This window comes from Gopherus evgoodei, chromosome 7 (assembly GCF_007399415.2).
Source record: "Gopherus evgoodei ecotype Sinaloan lineage chromosome 7, rGopEvg1_v1.p, whole genome shotgun sequence".
Classification (NCBI taxonomy): Eukaryota; Metazoa; Chordata; order Testudines; family Testudinidae; genus Gopherus; species Gopherus evgoodei.
In genome coordinates, this window is record NC_044328.1 from 2,240,276 (window position 1) to 2,259,251 (window position 18,976).

General features: G+C 60.7%; 1 protein-coding gene across 1 annotated transcript in view; it reads left to right on the forward strand.

Annotated features, from left to right (window-relative positions):
- The window catches only part of LOC115655185 (prominin-1-A-like), a 40,329-nt gene that overhangs the window by 4,812 nt on the left and 16,541 nt on the right, over positions 1 to 18,976 (forward strand). The window contains 12 exon segments of the mRNA XM_030570418.1: positions 4,979 to 5,040; positions 5,464 to 5,669; positions 7,879 to 7,999; positions 8,254 to 8,317; positions 9,485 to 9,574; positions 12,336 to 12,526; positions 14,013 to 14,087; positions 14,662 to 14,725; positions 15,192 to 15,351; positions 16,751 to 16,834; positions 16,836 to 16,901; positions 18,754 to 18,877. Coding sequence (XP_030426278.1) covers positions 4,979 to 5,040; positions 5,464 to 5,669; positions 7,879 to 7,999; positions 8,254 to 8,317; positions 9,485 to 9,574; positions 12,336 to 12,526; positions 14,013 to 14,087; positions 14,662 to 14,725; positions 15,192 to 15,351; positions 16,751 to 16,834; positions 16,836 to 16,901; positions 18,754 to 18,877 — 1,307 coding nt within the window.

Below are 18,976 nucleotides of genomic sequence, written 5' to 3' on the forward strand. Positions count from 1 at the left end.
AGTTCTGTTGTGCTCTGGGTCAGAGCAGTGTGTGCGCACAGGGAGTGCTCGGAGGCCGTCCTGGGATTCTCAGGATTTCTATGTGACAGTTTAGTGTTTATTTCTGTCCGTTACAAGGAAAAAGGGGGAAGCAGTGAGCTGGCAAAGTTTGCAGACTATACAAAACTACTCCAGACAGTGAAATCCAAAGCAGAGTGTGAAGAGGTACAAAGGGGTCTTGCTAAACTGGGTGACTGGGCAACGAGATGTAGGCAGCGGTGGTGTAGCCGGGTGGGTCCCAGGATATTAGGGAGACCAGGTCGGTGAGGTAATAGCTTTTATTGGAGCTTCTGTTGTGATTCACCGACAGAAGGTGCAATAAAAGCTAATATTACCTAACTAACCACCTTGTCTCTCAGCAACAGAACAGCACTGGCAGATAACAGCCAGTGTTGATAAACACAGCATAAGGCAGGTTGGAAAACAAAATCCCAACTCTACAGACAGAATGATGGGATCTAAATAAGCTCGAGAGAGAGATCTGAGAGTCACTGTGGGTAGTTTTCTGAAAACACCCACTCCCTGCGCAGCGGCGTTAGAAAGGTGAACAGAATGTTGGGAACCGTTAGCAAAGGGATAGATCATAAACCAGATAATCTCCTAATGCCCCTACAGAAATCCAGGGCACGCCCACCCCACGAACACTGCGCGCAGTTCTGGCCGCGCCAGCTCCGAAATGATACATCCGAACTGGAAAAAGTACAGAGCAGGGCAACGAAAGGGATTAGGGGCATAGAACAGCTTCCAAATGAAAAAGGCTGGGGCTGTTCAGCTTGGCAAAGAAACAGCTAAGGGGGGATATGACAGAGGGCTATAAAATCATGACTGGTGTGGAGCAAGTGAACAGGGAAGTGTTATTTACCCTTCTCGTAACACATGAACCAGGGTCACTCTATGAAATTAATAGGCAGCAGATTAAAACAAACTCAAGGAAGTACGTCTGCGCAGTCAGCCCTGGAACTCCTCGCCAGGGGATGCTGTGAAGGTCAAACGTATAAATGGGTTCAGAAAAGAACTAGATCAGTTCATGGAGAGCAGGTCCATCAATGGCTATTAGCCAGGCTGGGCAGGGATGGTGTCTCTAGCCTCTGTTTGCCAGAAGCTGGGAATGGGCGACAGGGGATGGATCACTGGATGATTCCCTGTTCTGTTCACTCCCTCTGGGGCACCTGGAACTGGCCACTGTTGGCAGACAGGACACTGGGCTAGATGGACATTTCCTCTGAGCCAGTCTGTCCGTTCTTATGTTCTTATGTCCCATGATGCGTGTTTCATCCCATCATCCATCTTCTTTTTGTGACCCAGCCAGTGCTATTTTCCAAGCGGTCTCTGTCCAGGATCCTGGGCTAGATACACTTTTGTGTGCCCCAGCCTGGCCATAGTTTGTTCTCACCTGGCAGCTGCCGGGTTTGGGCTCCTCTCTGCAGAGCCTGACCCGAGTTTGTGAGTCAGTAGCTGGTGGGGTCCAGAGGGGAGCACCCAGGGCAGCTCTGTCCCCAGGGAACAGAGGAGTTTGTTGCGAGCCAGCTGCAGGTAGCTGGGAATCCTTCATCTCTGAGTGCAGGACTCTCCTGTCTGCTTCAAACCACTGCAGGAAGAGCTGCGTGTGACAGCTTACCAGCCCGTTAGAGTACAAGACTGGGAGCCAGGACTCTTGGGTCCCATGTCACACTCACTCTGTGGAGTGGGGCGATTTGCGTGAGGCCAATTTTTCCAAAGTGTCCACTGAATTTGGGGTGCCTGGAGCCTGATCTGCACTGCTCAGAGCACCCGCGGGTCCCACTGGCCAGAGTGGGTGTGTGGGGCCCAGCCCCTCTGCGAGTCAGGCCACCTTGAGGGGTCTCAGCTTGGGCATCCGTGGTCAGTGAAAACGCTGGCTTTGGGTTCTCTGTGCCTCGGTTTCTGTGCTCTATAAAACGAGGATAATGAGTCTTCCCCATTTGTAATGCACGCAGATGTGGGCCAGTGCTGGAGGGGGTGACCTGGGTCTAGTGGGGGTTGGGGAGGACACTGCCTAGAAAAGCTGGGGGTGCAGGCAGTGGGGTTGCTGATTCTTCCCTGTGAGCCAGAGCCCAGGGGGTGCTGGAGGGACCATCTCTCAAAGGAGCCGAACGACCAAAGTCCTGGCTGCTTGTGGTGAGCTGAGATCCTAGAGCGAGTAGCCCGGGTGTCTGCCTAGACTGAGTCTTCTGCAGCAACTATTGCAGACCACTTTCCCTTTCGCTGCTGGGTGCTGGGTGCTTTTCAACAGCTGCCATGTTCTGCCCCCGAGGTGGCTGCACTGCAGTGGCAGGTGGAGCGATCCTTACACAGGGTTCGGAAAGTGCTCTGGTTCCCCTAAAGCACATAACCCTCCACCCAATCTGGACCAGTTCCCCTGCTTTTTTCAAGGGCCTGGGGTGCTTTTGTTTGCTCTCTTTGTCTCCCCTGGGCTTGTGTTTCCTTGTCGCCCTGTTGGATCTCCTGTTTGTTTTGCAGTTTGCAAACAAGCCATCTGGTTCCTGGCAGTGACCCGACTTGTTTGATTTCACGGTTTGTTTCCTGCTGCCGCACAGGTGTGACAGTGCGGGGCTCTGCCCTGAAGAGCTTGCCGAATACACCGCGGGCCGGGGCAAAAGTGGGGCTGGGGTGATGCAAAGGGAAAGCAGGACATGGGAAGGAAACCAGCCCCAGCTGGAAAGGGAGGAGTTTGTGCAATTTGGAACTAGAGCTGTGGGTTTGCCAGGCCTGGCTCACACTCGCTAGAGAACATCCCCTGGATATGCCTCAACAGGATGGAGTCCCTGGTGCCTACTGGGGTGGGGTGAGCCTGGTCCGGCTCTGCACATCAGCCCCGGGGAAAGAGACTGTCAGCTGAGGTGATCTCAGCCCAGCGTGGCCAGGGGACATGATCCCCACTGCAGTCCTGTGACCTCTGCTTTCTACAGGCACAGATGCACCCCCAGTCCCTGCAGCACCGTGCCCCGTATGCTGCACTGGGTCAGTGCTGCCTGCAAGGGGAGAGCGCCCCCTACTGAGCCCCTCACCCCCAGTCCCAGAGCACAGCGCCCCCTAGCGCCATGCTGGGGCATTGGGTCAGCGCTGTCTGCGAGGGGAGAGCGCCCCCTACTGAGCCTCACCCCCAGTCCCTTCAGCACAGCGCCCCCTAGTGCCGCACTGGGGCATTGGGGTCAGCATGGACTGTGAGGGGAGAGCGCCCCCTACTGAGCCCCACCCCCAGTCCCTTCAGCACAGTGCCCCCTAGCGCCATGCTGGGGCATTGGGGTCAGCGCTGTCTGCGAGGGGAGAGCGCCCCCTACTGAGCCCCACCCCCATCCACAGCACAGCACCCCCTAGTGCCGCACTGGGGCATTGGGGTCAGCATGGACTGTGAGGGGAGAGCGCCCCCTACTGAGCCCCACCCCCAGTCCCTTCAGCACAGCGCCCCCTAGTGCCGCACTGGTGCATTGGGGTCAGCGCTGTCTGCGAGGGGAGAGTGCCCCCTACTGAGCCCCACCCCCAGTCCCTTCAGCACAGCACCCCCTAGTGCCGCACTGGGGCATTGGGGTCAGCATGGACTGTGAGGGGAGAGCGCCCCCTACTGAGCCCCACCCCGCTCACAGCAGCACCAGCCTTTTGCTCAGCGGTGCCCCTTCCACACAAACCCTTCTGCCCTGGAGCTCCGGGTCACGGGGAGGGAGGGGCCAGGGTGACCAGGATCGGGGGAGATGTGAGAGCACCAGGGGATGGGGGCCCCTCCTGCTGGGCTGGGGCTCACTGGGGGTGGCAGTGCTGCCATGGGTCAGGGCTCTGTGCCGTGGCTCCTAGGGCCACTGGCTGTGTGGCTGGGATGGGCTGGCTCGGACTCACCTGGGAGGCGCTGCAGCCAGGGCCCGAACCCTGGACACGAGAGGTTCAGAGTCAGGTCCTGTTTTATCCGAACCCCGTGACTTGGGGGGCTGGGGGCTGGCTCTGGGCGTGGCCCAGCCTGTGCCTGTGGCTCCTGGCTCCTACTGACGGGCCCTCAGACGGGGGCTCCAGGCCAGGCAGGAGCTCCCCGGGCGCCTTGGCAGGGCCTCGCTGCAGGCAGGAGGCTGGGCTCTCCCGGCACGGCTCTGGATTAGCAGGAGCGCTGCCCAGGCTGGCGGGTGGGGCTGGCACTGTTATACCCAGGTCGGGCCTATGGGGCAGGCTGCGCCGCAGCTCAAAGGCCAACAGAGCTGGTGCTGAGGTCACACCGGGGCCAAGCTGGCCAAGGGAGGGGCTGCACCATGGCTTATCGGAGAGGCTGCCGGTTCCCAGGGTCATTCCAGCTCCTGCTGAAAGGGAGCTCTGTGGCGGTATGTAGGGGGGGTGACATCCCCCCTCCAGGGCCGGCTCTAGCCGTTTTGCCGCCCCAAGCACGGCGGCACGCTGCGGGGGGGCGCTCTGCCGCTCACTGGTCCCGCGGCTCCAGTGGACCTCCCACAGGGACGCCTGCGGATGCTCCACCAGAGCCCCGGGACCAGCGGACCCTCCGCAGGGACGCCTGCAGGGGGTCCACCGGAGCCGCCTGTCGCCCTCCCGGCAACCGGCAGAGCCCCCCCTTGGCATGCCGCCCCAAGCACGCGCTTGGCGCTCTGGGGCCTGGAGCCGGCCCTGCCCCCCTCGCAGGGTCCCAAAGCCTAGGCTCCAGCCCGGACGTCTACACTGCAGTTTTACAGCCCTGCAGCCTGAGCCAGCTGACCCGGGCCAGCCATGGGCATTTAATGCAGTGTTAATTTAACCAGGGATTGTCCCTGAAAGCTCTGCTCCAGCGCGGCCCCAGATTCCTGGGCTCGAAGCAGGAGTCGCTGGGTGAATTCTCGGGCCTGGGTCCCACGGCCAGTCGGACTGGGGCGGATGGGATGGAGGCAGAACAGTCCCTTCTGGCCGTGGCGTCTCTGGGGTGCTAACCCCCGTCTCTGCTCCTTTTCCCCAGAACTCCTCACCAACTTGATCCAGCAGAAAAATAACATTACGAACCCTACTGTGTACAGAGAGGTGAGCGCCCTGGCGGGGTCATGGGGCAGGGCCCCTTATAGGCACAGAGGGAGAGTGCCCCCACTCTGAGGTCAGCCATGCCCCAAATGATGCCCCCCCCCACAGCGATGCCATCCGTGCTGCAGACAGGGGCAGCAGGCTAGAGCGCTTGGAAGGAATCAAACCCCAAGGCACGTAGTCCGATTCCGGGCAGCAAGCCAGCGGCCTGACCAGGTTCCAGAGCTAGTGACTCCTTTCTGCCTCCCCAAATCCTGGTGCCTCCCCCACAGTGTCGCTCCTTCACTTCTTGCCCTAAGTTGCCACACTGCATTAAGTGCTGGCGCGTTCTGCCCCAGATCCAGCTGCATTTTGGGGGGAGGAGTGAGGCCCAGGGCCGCGGGCACTGTTGGGGGGATGTTGCTAACCCTTGCGCTCTCACCCTAGGTGCTGGTTTATGAGGTGGGTTTCCTGGTCTGCGTGGCCATTGGCCTTCTCTTCATCATCCTCGTGCCCCTGGTCGGCTTTTGCTTCTGCTGCTGCCGCTGCTGCGGGAACTGTGGGGGGACGATGTACCAGAAACAAAGCAAGCGCATGGGCTGCCGGCGCAGGGCGCTCTTCGCCTCGGTGCTGCTGGTCACCACCCTCATCCTGTGAGTGCTGCGCTCCGGCCCAGCGCCTCCGCGGGCCGTATTTCAGTGTAGAGCCCGAGCACTGTGGGCTCTTGCATTGCTGCCTGGCTGTGCGTCGCTGGCCCCGTTACCCTGTATAGGGAGGAGGTGTTGGGAAGGGCCCCAGATGACCAGGCGTTACTAACCCCCTCTGAGCTAAGCTGATCCCTGGGTCCCCAGGCTGGTCTCATCCACTGGCTCTGTCATCTCTTCTCGCACAGGGGGTGGCCTGGGCCGGCTGCTCAACAACCCCTCTCCGTCCTCGTGGCTTTATCTGTGCGCTGAGGTCATGATCCCACCCAGGGGATGAAAGCACTAGCGTGAGCGACCCATCACACAGAGCCCTGCTCCCCCGGGGCTGAGGTTCTGGCTGGAGACCCAGCTCTCTGAAGCCAGGAGACACCTTTGGGTGGGGAGGGGCTGGCTGCAAGGCCAGGGAGCCTAGATGCAATGGGGAGGGGCAGTCGCTGCTGCCTGCGGGGGAGAGCTGCTGGGAAAGCAGGCAGGCGAGGCAGGGACGCGCCAGGAAGTCCCCATTGTTCACAGGAGCAGATTCCTGCCCGAGGACAAAGGGCCGGAAGCCTCAGGAAGTTGAGGTCTGAGTTCAACCCGGGGTTAGAGTGTTCCAGGCCATGGAACCTGGGAATGACCCCGGGGGGGGGGGCAGGAGCCAGCTAGTAACCAAGAACGAGGGGGCTGGTCCCCGCTCACCCCGCTGAGTGGGAGCAGCAAGGTGATGCTGGAGCAATGGCCGGGGAGCTGGGGATCCCGCACTTGGAGATCCGGCTGAGCCCTGGCCGGACTTGCTGCCTCACTTTCTCCATCTCTGTGACAGGGAGGATGGAATTCTCTGCTGTCAAGCGGGAGTGGAATGGTTAATCCGTGCAAAGTCTGGAGTGTCCCAAGGGGTCATGGAGGGCGGGTTGGGGGCCTAGCTCCCACTGAGCCTCTTGGAAGGGAGAAGGGTTCTAGAAGTGCTTGCCATGGACTGGCTGGCCACTCTGCTTCCTACTGGGCAGGATCAGAGCTGTGTGCCATAAGCCCTGTACCCCGAGTGGCGACTCTCCTTTAGCTCAGCTGATAGGAGCCAGGGATCGACCCCTGCTGTGGCAGTGAAGCTCAGACTCCGTGTGTGCGGCTTGGTGACCCCCTGTGATGAAGTGGGAATGTTCTGTTCTGGCTGTGTTCTGTGAATGCTGAGTGGGGAGCATTGACCTGGGAAGGTTGCAGGGGAGTTGTGCTGGGACTGGCTGCCTTGGGTAAGGGAGGAGACCTGAGCATGTAACCCGAGAACCCAGGAGGGGGTTGGAGGCCAGGTGACACCTCTGCCCGGGACACTGAACAAAGGACACAAGGCTGGGGAGGAGCCGGGGGAGGCTGATTGAGAGGCTGGAGGGAGTTTCAGTTTTGGAGCTGGCTGGGAAATGGAGAGGGGCCCCGACAGGGCTTGGGCTTCCCAATGGGGCTGAGGCCTCCCTGGGGCCCCAGATGGACCTAACTAAAGGGGGTCCTGTTGTCTGTACCAGCAAGACCTGTTTTGGACTGTGTTCCTGTCGTCTAAATAAACCTTCTGTGTTACTGGCTGGCTAAGAGTCACGACTGACTGCGAAGTGGGGGTGCAGGACTCTTTGGCTTCTCCAGGACCCCGCTGGGGGGGGCTCGCTGTGGGAAGCGCACGGAGGGGCAGAGGATGCTGAATGCTCCAAGGAGAGACCCAGGAGGTGAAGCCGTGTGAGCTTCTTGCCCTGAAGACAGTCTCCTCCAAGGGAGAGGAGGCTCCCCAGAGGCTCCCTGGCTTTGCGGGGAGCAGTTCCAGAGCATCGCCCAGTGACTCCATGACACCCCCGGGTTTGTGACAGTGCTGTTGTCACCCTGAGGAAAGGGGGGGTCAATGGGGGACCAGGGACCTGGGATCGGGATGAAGCTGCAGGGCTGGCACATTCAGTGTGAGCTGCGCTTTACGCTGGCTTTAGTTATGCCCCCTCACCCTCCAAGGGTGGACCTCACCAGGGGGAAACTGAGGCATGGGGAGGGGTAACACCCAGGAGTCGTGACTCTCAGAGCATGAGGCATTGGCTGTGAGCAGGTCGTGCTGTGCATGGACCTTCTGGGGGCTCAGCGCATATAGCTAGGGCCCCCTCAGGTCTCTGTGTGCTGACGCCACCCCCTCCCCCTTTTCTCCTTGTCCCAGGGCTGGGAACATCTGCGCTTTCATCAGTAACGACCGCGTCTCCCGTGCCGTGAACAGCAGCTTCGGTGCCCTCAACACCACGTTGGACAATCTGGGCACCTTCGTCCGCTCCATCCCCCAGGTACATGCAGCACCCCCACTGCTCACCTGCCTGCCGGAGCCCCCCAGCCCCGCCCACCCCGTGGGCCAGAGTCCGGCAGGGCTTGGATGCCAGGGTCTACGCAGGGCATGGATTCCAGGGGCCTGCCTGGGGGTGACCCATGTAGCCCCCTGAGCTAGTCCATTTGTGCTGGATATGGTGTAGTCCCCCTGTGGGGGCAGGAGCCTCCTCCCCAGCCAGGCCCGTATTCACCCCCCTTCTCCTTGTCCCTGCAGCAAGTGGATTTCATCATTGCCTCCAGTGAAGTGCCAGTGAGCCAGGCCAACGGCAGCCTTCAGAGTGAGTCTGTGTACGGGGCCTGGGGCGGGGTGTGGCCCTGGGGCCTGGCTCTGGGGCGGGGTGTGAGGGGGGCCTGGCTCCGGGGTGGGGGCTGGGGAAGGGCATGGCCCCAAGGACCTGGCTCTGGGGCAGGGGGCTGAGGGGGGCATGGCTCCGGGGTGGGGGCTGGGGAAGGGCATGGCCCCAAGGACCTGGCTCTGGGGCAGGGGGCTGAGGGGGGCATGGCTTCGGGGTGGGGGCTGGGGAAGGGCATGGCCCCAAGGACCTGGCTCTGGGGCGGGGTGTGAGGGGGGCCTGGCTCCGGGGTGGGGGCTGGGGAAGGGCATGGCCCCAAGGACCTGGCTCTGGGGCAGGGGGCTGAGGGGGGCCTGGCTCCGGGTGGGGGCTGGGGAAGGGCATGGCCCCAAGGACCTGGCTCTGGGGCGGGTGTGAGGGGGGCCTGGCTCCGGGGTGGGGCTGGGGAAGGGCATGGCCCCAAGGACCTGGCTCTGGGGCAGGGGGCTGAGGGGGGCATGGCTCCGGGGACCTGGCTCCGGGGGGGGGGGCTGGGGACGCGTTGCCTGCCTGGGCTAGCCCTTGGGGATACCCTGCACCAGCATTCAGAGCCCTGGCGGGGGTTGTGCTGCACGGGGCTCTGCTCCCTGCCTGCATGGCCCCAGTATGGAGCCCGGCCCCCGTGGGCCCCAGGAGCTCGTTCCTGGCTGCAGGGGGCACTGGCTGGCCACCTGCACTGTGCCCACTCTGGGCTTTCAGGCTCTTGCCCACCTGCCCCTTCCACTGGCTGCTTCCTCATCCCACCCTCTCCCGTGGCGCAGCCCCTCCAGCCCAGCCAGGGTCGCTCTCCCCGCCACACCCGCCAAGGGCACCCCGCAGGGCAGTGACAGAGGGGTAAGGAGCCCAGGAGTCCTGGCTCCCAGCCCGTAACTTTAGCCATTTCCTCTCAAAGGACCGTAGCCTGACGTGGGCTCCGTGGCCAGCCCGTTCTGCGCCTGCTGCCTGCCCCCCGTGTGCCCACGCTGCAGGTGGTTGCTGCGGTGCTGAGCCCCATGTTGGGGGGCAAGTAGGGCGGGGAGTGAGGGCCAGAGAGGGGCTCGGGGTTTGGAGCCCTCCCTGCTGGCCGTGTGTCTGGCTGGGCCTCAGGTGACAGCGCTGCCCCCTTTTCCACAGGCATCGGACCCATCCTGGGCGGCAGGATCATCTCTGAGGTGGGAGAGGAGGTGTACGGGGCGCTGGGCTCCGCCACGCGCCTGCTGGAAGGTACTGGCCCTGGGGCTGAGGGGGCAGGCATGGGCTGGGGGCTCCCCCAGACACTGGGGGGAACAAGCCCCTAAGGCGAGGGGGGAGGACAGAGTAACCCTGGGGGTGTTTGGTGGGAAAGCTGTGGGTGCTCAGGGTGGTGCCAGGGGGCACGCTATGCAGTGGAGGACAGCGTAACCCCCTGTGACGTTCCCCTGGTGTTATCTGGACCGGTGATCTGCTGGGTCACTCCAGTCCTTGACTCTGGGAGCCAGCCTGACCCTGCTCTGCTGGGAGAACCCCACCCCTGGGCTGGTCACTCACAGCCCTGGCGTGTAAACTGCACCTTGGATTGTGCAACTGAATGACACTAGCCGCTATGTCCAGTCGCAGACACAACCCTAGGAACCTCCGTCTTGCAGTGTCCAGTTGTGCCCGCTGGACGCTGCAAGCCTATATGAATTCGTCAGTTTAGCAAAGAAACTGATATGGACCAGGCTTGTTATCCCAAGGGGAGTCTCTGACGCGCTTCAAACCAGACTGACTGCTTCAGGTCGAATAAACCAACAGATTTATTAACTATAAAGATAGATTGTAAGTGATTACAAGTCAAAGCACCACAAGTCAGAGTTGGTACCAAACGAAAATAAAACATAAGCTCGCAGCCTAAACTCTCAACCCGATTAGACTGGGAGTAAGAAGATGAAGCAGTTTCTCACCCCACTGGATGTTGCAGTCCTTCGGGTACAGGCTTGTTCCCTAAACCTGGGCCAGTCTCCTGTGTTGATGTCTTGTCGTCTTCTCAGTGTCCTGGTTGCTTGCAGCAGAGGTGGGGGCAGGAGCAGGGTCCAGCAAGTGTCTGTGACGAAGTGGGGGATTTTCTTGTTTTTTTCCTCTGTGACAGTGTCCACTCTGCCTGGTCTGTACCATCAGTCCATGAGCCCATAGAACACAAGTCCAGGCATGTCTGGGGGCATTGCTGAGTCTCTCCAAACAGGGTTGAGCAATTCCCCTGGTGGGGCCTCATGCAGGGGTGTCACGGAGTCCCCCGCGATGCTCTGGAACTGCTTCCTATGGAGCCTGGCAGGACTCTGGTGAAGTCTCCTTTCTGTGAGCAGACTGTCTCCAGGGCAAGAAGCTCACATGTCTTCACCTCCTGGTCTCTCCTTGGAGCATTCAGCATCCTCTGCCCCTCCGTGTGCTTCCCACAGCAAGGCCGCCCTGGTGGGGTCCTGGGGAAGCCACAGGGTCCTGCACCCCCACTTTGCAGTCAGACGTGACTCTCAGCCAGCCAGTAACACAGAGGTTTATTCGATGACAGGAACATGGGTCTAAAACAGAGCTTGTAGGTACAGAGAACGGGACCCCTCAGCCGGGTCCATCCTGGGGGGCAGTGAGCCAGACACCCACGTCTGCACTTCACTCCTCGTCCCCAGCCAGCCTCAAACTGAAACCCCCTCCAGCCCCTCCTCTCTGGGTTTTGTCCCTTTCCTGGGCTAGGAGGTCACCTGATCTCTTTGTTCTCCAGCACCTTTAGCATCTCCTTGCAGGGGGGAAGGACCCCAGCCATTAGTTGCCAGGAGACAGAGTGTCGGCCACCTAAGCACACCAGACTTCCGCTCTGCAACAATTACACTCCCTATCTCACCACCTAGAGACATAAGAACTGCATAGGGGAAACTGAGGCACCCACACAGTATTCAGAGGAAACATTAAGAACATTCCTAGTTCATCACAGGGAGTCACTGGATTGTAGCTGGACAATGGCTGTTGGTGGGTCGTTTGACACCACACCCGGGCGTTAGTCACTTTCCTTGCTGTTGCCTCTGGGGAGCGGATATCTGGCTGATTCCCCAACTCACAGCATGTGGTGACAACCATACAACACACTTCTCATAACTTCATATGCATGAATGATACACATCTGCAGAGAGAGAGAAATGACTTTCAGCAGATCAGAACCTTTCCCCTGACACACATAAAGCTGCCTTGTGAGGGAAGATCACAATGATATGAAAATGAGGAATATGGGGGTTACAGCAGACTCCCCCAGGTATAGAATGTCACCCCCACCAGCCCCAGCACCTGAGGGGCCCAGGGAATCCCAGGACCCTGGGCTGGTATAACTCCCCCGCTAGCTATTCCCTGGGATCCCCCGATTCACCATCTCCACAAGGGCCTGGGCGGAGGCTGCACCCAGCTCCTTCCCCGACCCCAGCCTGGCCCCCACCCCTGCAGCACGGAGCAGGGTGGTCCCAGCCATACGTGCCAATTTTCTCTGCTGCCGGTAGGTCCCAACGCCCCCCTTCCCCTTTTCCTGCCCCCATGCCAGCCCCATCCCCAAAGTCCTCGCCCTAACTCTGCCCCCTCAGTGCCCCTATTGGATCCCTTCCCCAAATCTCTGCCCTGGCCCTGCCTCTTCCCCCAGCGTGCTGCATTCCCCCTCCCAGCTGTGTGAAACAGCTGTTTTGCGTCGCAGTCGCTGGGAGGGAGGGGGGAGAAGCAGGCCATGGTGGCGCGCTCGCGAAGGGGGCGGAGGTGAGCTGGAGCAGGGGGGCAGGGTGGGGAGCTACCAGCCCCGGAGCACCCATGGAGTCAGTGCCTGTGGCCCCAGCCCCAGCTGAGGTGCTGAGGGATCACCTTGGGGGTGTCTGGGGGTCCCCCTCGTGGCACCGTCAGGAGGTATCGCAGGGATCCCCCTCCCTCGTTAGTCCCTGGGTTGGGGCATGGTGCAGACGAGATGGATTGAGCCATAAGGAGCTCCTTGTTGTCCCCCCCCCAGTGACGGACCTGGCAGAGCAGGAGCTCCGAGCCGTGAACGACTCAGGCCAGCGCCTGCAGCAGCTGCAGGAGGAGCTGAGCCAGAACCTCAGCCGCCTGCAGGAGCGGATCAACCGGACCCTGCAGAGCTGTGGCCAGCCCTGCTTCCAGGTGTCTGTCAGTGGCCTGGCCCCCGAGGCTGACTTCAGCATGGTGAGGCGAGCACACGGGGGCTGGGGGCTGTAGGGGCACAGGGTGGTGTGGGGTGCATGGCTTACAGGTTGGCATGTGGGGCTGGGTGGGATGCAAAGTGGTGTGGGGTGCATGGGGGCTGCATGGATGCATGGGTTACAGGTTAGCATGGGGGCTGGGTGGGTGTATGGGGTTGGGGGGACTGAAACCTCCCCCACATGCAAATACCCCCACAATGTACCCGCTGACCTCCTCATGTGCACATACATCTGTGCTCTGACATGGGCGCTGTCCTGCCACCCCTGCTGGTACGTATATAACCAGGCCCAGACGTAGCCAGCTCCCAGCAGCACCCTGCTTCTTCCCAGTGTGACGGTGCTGCCTATGGGAGCCAGCTGAGGTCACTCAGGGTGAACTGCAAACAGAACGGGACAGGCAAACCCCAGACGCTGTGGATCTTCCAATACTTACATTTCCCAAGGCAGCATGAAACAGCTTCTATCGTACCTCACTGGTTACTCAGAATCCAAACAATGCAGTTCCCTTCAAGTACCCAGCCTCAGGCCTCCGTCCAGACACATGTCAGATATGATGATGGTCACTGAAAATCTTCTCTCATCATATAAAAAAAGGTTCTTCCACCCCGAAAGGATCAGCCATGCACCGAGGTTCAATTATTACTTGATCTTACCCAAAATACACCCTATAGCCAACTCTTATTAGCTAATCTAAATTTATTAAAAAGAAAAGAGAGAGAGTTGGTTAAAAGATCATATACAGACAGACTTGAATTCAGTTCTTGAGGTTCACGTACACAGCAGAGATGAGCTTGTAGTTGCCAAAAGTCCTTTTAGAAATAGTCCAGAGGTTACAGTCCAATGTCCATATTCAGGGTGGCTCCAGTCAGTGACTGGGGATCTCAATCCTTGTGGCTTAAGGTTTCTCCCTCTTGAAACCCAAAGCAGATCTGAGATGAAGCAGGATCATGTCCCAGGGTTTTTATACATTTCCAGAAGCCTTTTGGCCTGAGAAACAATAGGCTGAACTCTCCTTCTCCCAAACATCCTGGCAGTTAGCACAGGGAATTTACCCATTAACCAGTTCAGATTCAGGTTGCCACAACCTTCAAAGAGACACATAGACAATAATCCTATTTCACTTGCGTCTTCCTAAATGTGAATATTTCTGTTTCGATCTTTGAATCAAAGCTCTAGCAATAGACAAGACTTGTTTGCTGACATCCCAAGCCCTGAGCAAACACCTCCCCTTCTACCTCTAACAATGCCGGCTGCATTTCAAAGCTCTGTTCACTTACAGATCTTCCTAACCAGTCTCTAAAGTTCGGCCGTGGGGCAGGTCAGTCTGGGAGATAATTAACTCCTGGCCCTGTCACCGTTCAATGAGATATATATTACACTCAGAGCGTCACACCCAGCACCCTTTCAGCCCGGCACCCCCTCCCCACCGTCAACTCTGCCGTCTGATCCACGTGCTCCTGTTTCCGCAGGTCCCCGACGTGAGCAGCCAACTGGCACTGCTGAGTAGCCTGACCAGTGGCAACCTGAGCGCTGCCTTGCAGCAGGTACAGGCTGGGGGTGGCGCAGGGCCAGCAGGATGTGGCTCTGACCGGCACTGGGTGGGGCTGGTCTGTAGGGGCATTGCCGACTTCCCTGCTCCAGGGTGCGGCGTGGCAGGGGGTGAGCGACCCAGCCATGCCTACCTTAGCCGAGCAGCCTGCGTCTCCAAGCCATGGCTCTGGGGCGGGCCAGAAGGACCCGAACCGCTGACGCCATGCGGAAAATGCCCGCCATGCTAGCCGGGTGTCTGCCCCCTCCCAACCTGGAGCAGGCCAACGGTCTGTCCAGCCCAGTGCCCTGCCAGTGCTGCCCTGGGGGGGCTGAGAGTGCCTCCGTTGTCATACCCCGCCCCATATGGGGAGAGCCCAGCAGCCTGTCCGGGCCAGCGCTGAGCCCGTGGCATTGGCCTGTGCTGGGTATTTCTGACTGTCCCCTGTGCCGGGGCACGCGGGGCTGGGGAGTGGGGCTGGAGCAAGGCCGGTGGTGCGTTTGTCCTCACCCAGTGCTCTGCATAGGGGCCCTGGGCCAGGATCTGAGCCTGTCTGTCTTCCTCTCCCCTGTCCGTGTCTGGGGCTGCAGGCCAACGAGACGCTGAAGAAGACCCCCATGAGGGTGGAAGAGCAGGCGCAGAAGGTGGTGGCAGGTAAGTGGCACTGTCGTCTGGTAGTACAGGGGTGCCCGTGAGAGACAGGAAGGGGGCACCTGGGGCACCTCCTCCCCCTCCCTCTGGGGAGACCCCTCCTGCCCCAGCCACCACAGCTCCCTGCTCTGGGACGGCACTGTAATGGCCGGGGCCCTGCCCGTCCCATGGGGCCCTGCCTGTCCCTCCCTGGAGCCAGGGGTCCAGGCCCCACCTCGGCCTATGAAGCGGGTGTGTGCTCTCCCCTCTGCCCCCCGCCCTGTTCTCCCTTCCTGTCCGATCAGCACAGCTCTCCCGTTCTCAGGCACTCTCCTTCCCTTTCCCCCCCCCTGCTGCCCTCTCGGATCTGTCCGCTGCGGGCTGTGTCTGCCCCACGCATTGTGCAGGGGGAGCTGGAGCGTGGGCCCCGGGGGGGCTACAGGAGCAGCTGTCACTGCCTGTGCGTCCCTGACGTGCCCGTTCCCCACAGACGCGCGGAGCCAGCTGGCCACGGTCAGGCAGAAGATTGTTGGGGTGCGGAGTGAGATCCCAGTGCTGGACACGCTGGGGAACGTCACGGCTGCTCTGGACACCATTGGCAGGCAGGCCAGGGACTATGAGCCGCAGGTTGCCACCTACGACAGCTACAGGTAGGGGCTGGGCCTCTCCCCGCGCGAGGGGGCTGATCCCGCCTGGGGCTCCCTGATCCCTAGGGGACTCTTAGGGGGGTTGGTAGCCGGGGCTGGAGCTGCATGGCACATGGTATCCCCAGCTCCTTCCCTGCGACGGGGTGTGGGACCGACGCCCGGGTGGGCTCTGAGCCCCCTGCGCTCGGAGGAGGGCAGTTGTTGGGGAGCCCAGGCTGAGCCCTGCCATCGGCCCAGGGAGCGCCGCGGGGGAGCAGCTGGCCCTGGCCCGGAGCAGCCCAGTGTCCCCTGGACACTGTTAAGGTTCCCTCCCCACTCTGAACTCTAGGGTGCAGATGTGGGGACCTGCATGAGAACCCCTAAGCTTATTTACCAGCTCAGCTCAGGCAGTGAGCTGCCATCACCAAGAGTGTTTTAAATCTTAGGGGAGAGCCACTTGGAACTCTGCCTTCCCCCAACTATTTCCCAAGTCCCCAACCCCCGCTTTCCTAGCTAGCTCCTCCCACCCAAGTCCTTACACCCCTTTTTTCTGGGTAGGCTGCAGCGTATCTCCTCACCAATAGTTCCTGGTGAACAACATGTCCAAACCCCTTGATCTTAAAACGATGAGCTATCAGTTAGGTTTTTTAAAACAAGGATTTTATTAAAAGAAAAGGTAAAGTTCATCTCTGTAAAATCAGGATGGAAATAACTTTACAGGGTAATCAGATTCAAAGAGCTCAGAGGAACCCCTCGAGCTTACTTCAAAGTTACAGCGGACAGGGATAAACCTCTCTCTAGCAAAGGAACATTTACAAGTGAGAAAACAAAGATAAACCTAACATGCCTGGCCTGGCTGTTACTTACAAGTTTGAAATATTGAGTGACTTGTGCAAAAAGGTTTGGAAAACATGGACTGATGTCAGGTCCCTCTTAGTCCCAAGAGTGAACAACCCCAAAATAAAGAGCACAAACAAAAGCTCCTCCCCCGCCCCCACAAATTTGAAAGTATTTTGTCCCCTTATTGGTCCTTTGGGTCAGGTGTCAGCCAGGTTCTTAAACCCTTTACAAGTAAAAGGATTTTGGTGTCTCTGGCCAGGAGGGATTTATAGAATTGTACACAGGAGGGTTGTTACCCTTCCCTTTATATGTATAACAGATGCCCTGCGGGTGAGGGGGTGGTTTGTTCAGAGAGGACCCCCCCTCGGTCTGGCAGCAGGTTCCCCTGCTGCAGGGGGGTGGACCCCCCGTCGAGCCCCCAGACTCCTGTCCTGCCAGGGACCGGGTCTCTCCACGTGGTCTGTTCTAAGGAGAGACCCCCCCTCGGTCTGGAAGCATGTTCCCCTGCTGCAGGGGGTGATGCCCCAGCCAGCCCCAGACTCCTGCGCCGCCAGGGACCGGGTCTCTCACGTCTCCCCCGCAGGTGGATCGTGGGCATCTGTCTCTGCTGCCTGGTGCTGCTGGTCGTCCTGTGCTACCTGCTGGCTCTGGTGCTGGGGGGCCTCGGCTGAAGCCGTGGCACTGCCCACTGAACGTGGCTGCCTCTCCAACTCTGGCGGGGACTTCTTCATGGCGTAAGAGCCCCGCGGCCCCCGGAGCCGTTACAGCAGCTGCCCCGGGGAGCCCCATGTGGGGCTGCGATGTCAGATAGTGCAGGGATGGGGCAGGACCCCGGGCACGGTGCTGGGGAGATCCGCGCAGGATCCTGCACCCAGACATGGATGGACTGGGGAGGGCACAGCAGGACTGGGAGGCTGGGGGGAGCGGCGCTGATCCTCGTCTCCTCTGTCAGCCAAGGGACGGCCCGGAGGTGGCCCGATCCTGGTGGAGAGGCACCAGAGGAGGGGGTCTCTGAGAAGGGGCTCCTGGGTCTAGCAGCAAAGGCAGAGGGATAGCAGGATGAGCAGTGAGATGAGGGGGCGTCCAGCTGTGGGGAGCCGCACTGGGGACAGTACGTTGGTTGCTGGTCTCCAGAGAGGTCATGAGCCATGAAATGACCAAGGTTGGTTCGCAAGAAGAGGCCGTTGCAGTGGTATCTGGGCTGGCGGGAGGGAACAGAGAGGTATCTGGGCACGAGGGAGGGGGACAGTGTGGTATCTAGGGTGGGGGGGACAGAGGGACTGTTGGAGTCCTATCTGGGCTGGGGGGAGGGGACAGAGAGGTATCAGGGCAGCGGGGAGGGGGACAGAGAGGTTTCTGGGCTGGTGGGAGCGGGGACAGAGAGGTATCAGGGCTCGGGGGGACAGAGGGGCCATTGGAGTGGTATCAGGGCTGGGGGGGAGGGGGATAGAGAGGTTGTTGGGCTGGGCTGGGGGGACGGAGGGGCCGTTGGAGTGGTATCAGGGCTGGGGGGGAGGAGGACAGAGAGGTATCTGGGTGGGGGGACAGAGGGGCCATTCGAGTGGTATCAGGGCAGGGGGGAGGGGGACAGAGAGGTATCTGGGTGGGGGGACAGAGGGGCCATTCGAGTGGTATCAGGGCTGGGGGGGGAGGAGGACAGAGAGGTATCTGGGTGGGGGGACAGAGGGGCCATTCGAGTGGTATCAGGGCAGGGGGGAGGGGGACAGAGAGATATCTGGGTGGGGGGACATGGGGGCCGTTGGAGTGGTATCAGGGCTGGGGGGAGGGGGACAGAGAGGTATCTGGGTGGGGGGACATGGGGGCCGTTGGAGTGGTATCAGGGCTGGGGGGGAGGAGGACAGAGAGGTATCAGGGCTGGGGGGGACAGAGGGGCCATTCGAGTGGTATCAGGGCAGGGGGGAGGAGGACAGAGAGGTATCTGGGTGGGGGGACAGAGGGGCCATTCGAGTGGTATCAGGGCAGGGGGGAGCGGGGACAGAGAGGTATCTGGGTGGGGGGACAGAGGGGCTGTTGGAGTGGTGTCAGGGCAGGGGGGAGGGGGACAGAGAGGTATCTGGGTGGGGGGGACAGAGGGGCCATTCGAGTGGTATCAGGGCAGGGGGAGGGGGACAGAGATATCTGGGTGGGGGACATGGGGGCTGTTGGAGTGGTGTCAGGGCAGGGGGGAGGGGGACAGAGATATCTGGGGGGGGGGACAGAGGGGCCATTCGAGTGGTATCTGGGCAGGGGGAGGGGGACAGAGATATCTGGGTGGGGGGACATGGGGGCTGTTGGAGTGGTGTCAGGGCAGGGGGGAGGGGGACAGAGGTATCTGGGTGGGGGGGAAAGAGGGGCCATTGGAGTGGTATCAGGGCTGGCGGGGAGGAGGACAGAGAGGTATCTGGGTGGGGGGAAAGAGGGGCCATTGGAGTGGTATCTGGGCTGGGCGGAGGGGTCAGAGAGGTTTCCAGGCTGGCCTGGGGGGACAGAGGGGCTCTCAGACAGGCCCCGGGTTCCCTGCATGTGGGTGCCCGGGTCGGGCCCGGTGCCCAGCGTGGGAGCTCACAGCTCGTTCTGCCTTCACAGGGGGGTTGGCTTCAGCTTCCTCTTCTCCTGGCTGCTGATGCTGCTGGTGCTGGTGACCTTCCTGCTGGGTGGCAATGCCGACACGCTCGTCTGCCGGCCCTGGCACAGCGGGCAGCTCCTGCCGGTGAGAGCGCGGCCTGGCACCGCCCGCCACTGTCACTGCCCGTGGCTGGCGCTGCCCTGCCTGGGGGGTGGAAAAGGGCGAGGGAAGAGCAGAACCTCC